The 7,600-nt window shown below is 30.3% G+C and overlaps 1 protein-coding gene across 1 annotated transcript; it reads right to left on the reverse strand.

The window, feature by feature from the left end:
• Positions 1-1,163: 1,163 nt before the first annotated feature.
• On the reverse strand, positions 1,164-7,349 carry LOC117170039. The gene is made up of 2 exons (XM_033356558.1): positions 7,279-7,349; positions 1,164-1,498 (listed from the first exon to the last, which is right to left on the reverse strand). Exons 1-2 carry the CDS (start codon positions 7,334-7,336, stop codon positions 1,164-1,166), a joined length of 393 nt encoding a protein of 130 aa, XP_033212449.1. The 5' UTR covers positions 7,337-7,349.
• Between the last annotated feature and the right edge of the window lie 251 nt (positions 7,350-7,600).

The raw sequence follows: 7,600 nt of genomic DNA on the forward strand, positions 1-7,600 counted from the left end.
CCGCGAAATTCAAACTGTCCGCGTATTTTTTAAACAGACTTCGTATTCTTAATTCATGCAATAAATCAACACCTTTTAAATACCTCATCGTATTCTAACCAAAATGTACCTAGAAGAGTGGGTAAGTAAAATTGAGTACATCCGTAAACATTACTTTCGCTCTAAAACAACATAATAGATCATTATAGGAGAAATTTTAGTTTTATTACATTCATATTCATTTAGGAATATACATGAGGAAAATTTTCAATTTTCAATTTCAAGGTTCATTTCTTACATGTTTGCTCAATACATTGATTGTAGATGAGTTTCCATGCAATTTCTGAAATCCAAGCTCAGCACCCGTAATTTGGTGGTAAAATCCTCTGTACACTGTAAAACGTATTCCAGCTACTGTCACATGTTCATTGTCTTCCCAAAAATTATAATTATTTTGAGGCATGCGGCTTATACTTGTGAGCTGCTCTGTTTCAGTATTAAACGTTAACTTAAAGACAGAACGAGAATAAATAATATAGAATAATGATGGTGTAGGTTCTAGTCGGTATTGTGGCCCACCTTAAAAAGAAAAGTAAGATTTGTACGTTTAAAAAAAGCAGAAATCAATCTCAAAATTAAATAATGAACATTTAAAAATTTAAATACTGAAAATTCGATAGATTTAATTTTCTAATCTTTAAAAATTCAAGATTTGAAAAAAACAGCGCTTGACAATTTCATATTTTACATGAAACGTTCTTTAAATAATAAAATAATTATGAGATTCCTTAAAGAAATTCAGCAATACATAAGGAACAAAAGGTCAAAGGCACTTGAGTTACAAATTCTTTTAGAAGCTGCTTTTTTCTATGGTTTTTTATGGAAAAATATCAAAGTTAAAACTTTTTGAGTTTCCTAATTCAGAATGCAAAAACATTTTAAATTAAAGGATATAAAATACTATCGGAAAAGGGAACAACCAATTATTTTTCATTTTGGTGCTTAAAATTTTTTAGAAAACTTAAAAAAACAAATGGTAAACCTCTCATAGGTTTATACACAGAGTATTCAATGTCGATAGAGTGAATAAATGATTCTGAAGGTTATTGTTTATAATAACCCTGAGAAAAAATTGAAAAATGCTCAATCTTTGATTCTACATGTAGAAAAATCATATTGAACAATTATTTACATAGTAGTTGCGGTGCTCGGACTCCTATAAGTCTATTATCTTTAGATATATATGCCACCAATTTTACACCATCTACTATAAAAACTCGGATTAAAAAATCATGTGTTATGTAATAGTCAGATTGGGGAATATAACAGTTCGGCGAATACCAAGCTTTCAAAACGTGTTTTCTAGAACGATCTAACCACAATTGAACCTCTTGCCCCATTATGTAAACAGATTTATGTCGTGGGCCGTCTACAGGATCCCTTTGTACCAAAAGAAGAGGGTCTTCTCGAGCTCGTTGGGACGACGAACTTGCTCCCTCAAATCCCGAAGCATTTATTTCTGTGAAAAAACGAACATTTGTTATTCTTAAACATGGAGAATATTAATCTGAATATAAAGTACTTAAAAACTTTCAACTCAGGCCTGTAATTTGTTACAAATTTATAAACGATCACGGTAAAAAATCAGTATCTATAAATTTAAAGTTTTTTAAAGCAACGAAGAATCTGCAGACGTGAAAGGGCTGTGAACTAGCGTGGGAACTTTAAGTAGATCGTACGAGACAGTCAGAAGTATGATAAGCCGTCACTAAGGGTTTGGGTTTGGACAGATTGTCAAAAAAATCTCGTAAAGAGTGCTTGCTGTGATCAAAGTTTTACGGTCACATGGCATCACACGCTCCAGGTCAAGGCCATACCAAAATTGTATGCAGAGCTAACGGAAGAATTCTCTGATCTAGTCTTCTTTGTGCACTAACGAAAACTAAACAGAATGAGTAAGTAAGTCAAATGATTCAGCATCAACTGAAATTGCAAATATTACCCAATTTTTTCCTACCTTTTTTTGATTTGCTCAAAATAATATAATGAAGGTAATGCAGCCCATTAAAATAATATTATTTAATATTTTTACAAATGTTGATTTTTCTCAACGGCATCCCATCTAGTAACAAAGGGAAGGTCTTGTTTCTTTATTCGCCGGTACCCCATTGCTTAGCGAGCGGACAGTTCCTGGTTTGGAGCAACCTTCCGATTGTTTGAACTTTTTTTCCACAGTTCATTTCTCATTTCTTACATTAATTAATCGTGGATTTTCTTTTTCTGCAATTCTTTTATATAAATTAATTTTGGCATAAAGCATTTGTCGACTCCTGCAAGTCTCAAATTTTGCAAATTGCGGTTCGGTCACTTGTCGCGGCTTTGATAAAAAGTCTAATTAATTTGAAACATTTTTAATTTGTATATAATTCAGTAAGGTTTAATGATTTCTAAAAACTTAAAAATAATGATCGCCATTGGGTTTGTCCTAAGAATGAGTAAGGCTTACATTGCTTGTCTAATCCCTACTCAAAATATCAATCTGCGCTATTATAACTGCAGAAGTCAAAATCTAAATTCACTCAACAAAGGCTCAATTTGAATTAAAACGAAGTTTTCGCATCTGAGGCAGCATCTATGCCCATTTATCTTTTTATGTTGGAAATAATAATCGCAAGGCAAAGAATAAGCCTTCAAAATTTTGTAATCTTTGAACTAATCAAGCGTACTTTTCTTGATAAACTACTTGACTTTCTGAATGTTTCTGAACATTATTGATAGAAGAAGTAATTGAAATTGTGAATGATTTCTTCATAAAGGGCCATCCATAAAAGACGTCCATAAAATTTTGCGGAATTTTAGACGCCCCCCCCCTGCTTGTAATATTTTTTCCGATTTCCGGACCCCCCTCCCCTTTAAAGGACGTTCCAAATGCAGATCCCCTCCCTATTTTTTATATTTTTACTTTTTTCATCATTATGAAATTATAAGAGTTTAAAGCCCTCGTAAATTTGGGAACAATTTATTCTTTTAATCTAACCCACAACTTTTTGTCAAAAACTACATGAAAAGCGATCCAGTAATACCAGCTGGTCTACCCCAGAACCGCTAGATGGAACAACATGATTAAAACAATAATGTTTAAATGAATCTGCTATATCTCCAGAGATGGTACCTTACCGACAGGAAATCAACCCTCCAAACCACGAAGGCAGAAAATCTCAACAATATCGATCAAGTTAAGAATCTTCAATAGCAGAAAACGCTTAACGTGTCAATCAGACTAGATGGAAAATCATACATTTATATTAAAATTATTTCAATAAAGGAAGATCCTAATGCTTTCGTTTTATTGTTTTATGATTTATGTTCAATCAAAAAATATTACAAGGCTTTCCATGTTTCTGACATAAAGTGATTAAAGTATTTATGTCTGATTTATTTTCTTGAATGACTGTCACTTTTTTAATTTTAAATCAGTTCATTCAAATTATGCACGAAGTATTTGTTTTCTTTCAGGGGCGCATTTGTGAACATCTAAATTTAAATCAATTCTGAAAAATACAAATTTGCGTCTCTTGAAAGAAAAAATACAACATACCCAATTTCTTTTGAATAGTTCCTTCAAAAAACGATTAAAACTTCAACTTTTCCTATCAATAGCGCTCAAATTTGACATTTGGTCTACTTCAGACCGCATATATTTTGATAATCCCAACGTATTAAAGAGCTTTTCAATCAAAACAAAAAATAAAATTTGACAAATTACTTTCAGTCAAGCAAACACAACTTAAACATACAGCAAAAAACATCTCTGACCATCCTTTCCACAATGAAATTATTTCTGCCTTATCTGAAGAACATAATTTTGCAGAAGCTCCTTCGAAAATTCCAAAAGAAGAAATAATCACCAATTTAGTCTCTACAATATATACTTCTTCACCCAAAAAATCGAATGACATTCGACGTAGGACGGCCAACATTTTACGCCAAGCTCAGGTTCCTTCCTCAAACTTAACAAAATCAGAAAAAAACGCAATTGAAAAACTCAATCGAAATAAAGATATTATAATATTACCCGCAGACAAAGAAAACAACAATAATAATGACCCTACAAAAACAAGAGTCAGCAAAACAAAAACCCTTCTCAAAGACTCTAAACTTGACAGCCAAACAATATCTAAACAGTTACCTACTAATCCCACGAAAGTACCAATCTTTGATACAATTGTTATTATTAAATCTTTTACAAACTTTTCTTCCGAGCTCGTACCTTTGATAGAACACTGTCTTAATCATACTTACTTCTTGTTCAATAACCACTTTTATAAACAAACCTGAGAGGCAGCAATGGGATCCCTAATCTCACCTGTAATAGCCAATGTCTTTATGGAACATCTGGAAACTAAAGTCTTTAATCAAGTCAAGCTTAAACATAAATTTTTATTCCCTTACGTCGATGGCACTTTTGCCATCTGGCCACATGGACGAGATGAACTAAATAAGTGTTTCAATTTTATCGATCAATTATATCCTAATATCCAGTTCACCATGGAAATATAACAAAACGGAAAATTGCCTTTCGTAGACTATTAGTTTACAAAAAATCTGGTCATCAACTCCCTTGTATATAGATCTGTCTCCATAATAGATAAAGATAACTTACAAAAGGAATTACAAAGCTTTAAACAAATTCACATACGGAACGATTACACAAATAAACAAATTGATAAAGCCATAAGAAAATACACTAAAAAAAACAAGACAATACAACCTACGAAAGAAAGAGTTAAGAAAATGACCACCATTCTACCCTGCATCCAAGGTATCACAGAACAAATAGGAAGAATTCTTAACTAACAGAACATCCAAACCATATTTAAACTACCTGCAAAAATTGGACTCTAAAAAAATATACAAAAATAATCCTAAAGACAAAAAACACCCGTGCGTGATTCAGGAGTATATAAAATCCCTTGTTCTTGTGGCAAAGTCTATATTGGAAAAACCGGGAGAGCGATGAGCCAACATATCAACGAACATGAGATTAAAATCAGGCTAAAGATTACACGCATCATAGAGGGTATACATAAGAACAACATAACCTAAAACTCACCTTTTTTGTAGAAAATTCAATTGTGTTCTAAGAAATGTGTCTCCTCAGTTTAAAAACCTAAGTCTTAGGTTTGAGCAGCTACTCATTCATTGAAAACACAGTTATTTTGCTTAAATGTTCAACAACTTATTATAAATGCAACTGTTTGGTAAAAAATTAATTTTTAGGTTTTGTAAGTAAACATTTCTTTCGGTGAAAAAATTAATCCCTTTTATTATAATGTTTTTGGTAAAATCTAAAATATGTGATATTATTTATGACGAATTATTGGACTTTAACTTCAGCGATTTAAAGTATTCTTTCATTTTTCGGTATGATGAATCAATATTTAACTTTGTGATGCAAACTAATTGTGGGATAGACTACAGTAATTTTTCAAATACCTAATCAAAAAATTTGCAGCCTATTTTTTCATTATTTAATAACTATTTATTTTAAGTTTCTAAACGATTTTTTCTAAAATTATGAACCTACAGTAAATATGGTATTGATATAATAATTTGATTAGATAAGATTAAATAAGAAGGCTGAATAAAGATTCGGAGAAGGAAACAATGGAATGGAAAAAAGAAAAATATATATATATTGAGGACGTAAATTATAAGAAATAAACTGTATTTGAAAAACCAAAGAAAATGGATTATTAAGTAAAATAGAAAAATGTAAATAATTAAAACTAATCACAGAGTTCGCTGCTTCTCAAATCAAAATACCGAATTATTTCAATTCGTATTTTTTTGATTTGAGAAAATTTGTGTTTACAAAGTTATGCAAAAATGGTTTCGCCCGCATCAAACTTATAGAATGTTTTACATAAACCGATACATATGAAGAATATTATTAAACAATGTAAAAGATGGAGTTCATTCCTTATTGCAAGTGTTGTCTATATTTTTTTATTTTTTCAAAATTTGTTTTAAATTGTATATATAAATAAACAATTAGAATTCAAAAATATCTTTATTAATGTTTCCTATAATTCTGTGATAGTTTAATGTAACTATGAAAATTCAGTTTCACAATAATTGATAAAACTAAAAGAATAAGTTTGAATGCTGAACGGCAGTTGTGTCCATTTAGCCTGAATAAAAATCAAAATATATATTTATTAAGATTTAACAAGCGTAACAAACAATTAACGAAATATATCTGTGTGTATTCTTTTCCAAATACTTAAATATTTTTAGTGAAACTGCCCTACTTTGGTTGTTTTTAAGCGCTTTCTGAATATTCTCTCAGATTTTCAAAAAAGGTGATATTCTCTATCAGGAAGTGCAAATAAATCTTAAATAACTTAAGTAGAATATAAGTAATTTCATTTCAAGTAAAACGATTTTTTTTGTGAAAAACGAAGGAAAAATGTCAAATAAGCATAGTTTCGTAAAAATTTAGTTTTTCACAAATCGCATAAATACGTATCGCCTGATCTCCCGTAAACAATAACATATTTTTTATTTCGTTGATTTGATTTTTAAGCTATTATCTGCGAACTATCATTTTTTCCTTTGAAGGAATTAAAAATAGGATACCAAAAATTTAGGGTTAACTAAGTTTGGGTAATCTGAAGGAACATGGAAAGATGCAATAAAAGAGAAAAATTAAACGTTTAAATGGCTATTTAGTATTTATCAATTCATCCATTTTTATTGGGTAAATTCATTTCCAAATGCAGAATCAATAGCAACGGAATAACGAAATATTGAAGAAGAACATCAAACAAAATTTGGTCATTAAAAACCATTAAATTCAGAAATATTTCCAGATTCAGCAGAGATAATGTTATATGAACATGGAAAGTGTTATTTGAATTCAGGTTGCTCGAGCTCTGTTTATTCTACGTTATCTGTGACTAAGCTTCATTTAACATACGTCGACACTTTCTGAGATTGAGCAATCGAAATCGCGAATGATGTTAACTTTTAAATATATTGTTTTAAATAAAACCATTCTTATGGTATAATTTTTAAAAAAGCAGGTTTTGAAGATAATTCAACAAATCTTAACACTCAGAAATGAAAAAATTTAAGATTCGGTAAATGCCAGATCAAAGCAGATTTATTATAACATATGGCAATAAAGGAGAACTCAGAAATTACGTATTTCGAACTTTAGATTAATTTTTTCAATTTTTTATTTGGTATATTTTATATTTTGCACAATAATTGTAGTATTTTGGATAAACTTACCATCAAAATATAAAAAAATCTTGATCATTAATAGGACAATGCTGATACAGATTTTCATTTTCTAGATGAACCTCGTACACGACGAGTGAGAAAGATTAAACATATTCGCCGCTCTATATACTGATACCTGTCAGTTATCATTACTGATGGGCGCTGCTCATGCCAGCAATTACCGGTAAAAACAGTAATTCTTTAATTAAAGGAAAAAAAAGGTTTTGGGATTTAAACATTTTAATTTTATAATAAATTACACACTTTCTTTACGTATTCTGTAGTTTTCAGCACATAAAGTATGTATGACATGTAATTAGAATAAAAAATT

Source organism: Belonocnema kinseyi, chromosome 3 (assembly GCF_010883055.1).
Source record: "Belonocnema kinseyi isolate 2016_QV_RU_SX_M_011 chromosome 3, B_treatae_v1, whole genome shotgun sequence".
Taxonomy (NCBI): Eukaryota; Metazoa; Arthropoda; class Insecta; order Hymenoptera; family Cynipidae; genus Belonocnema; species Belonocnema kinseyi.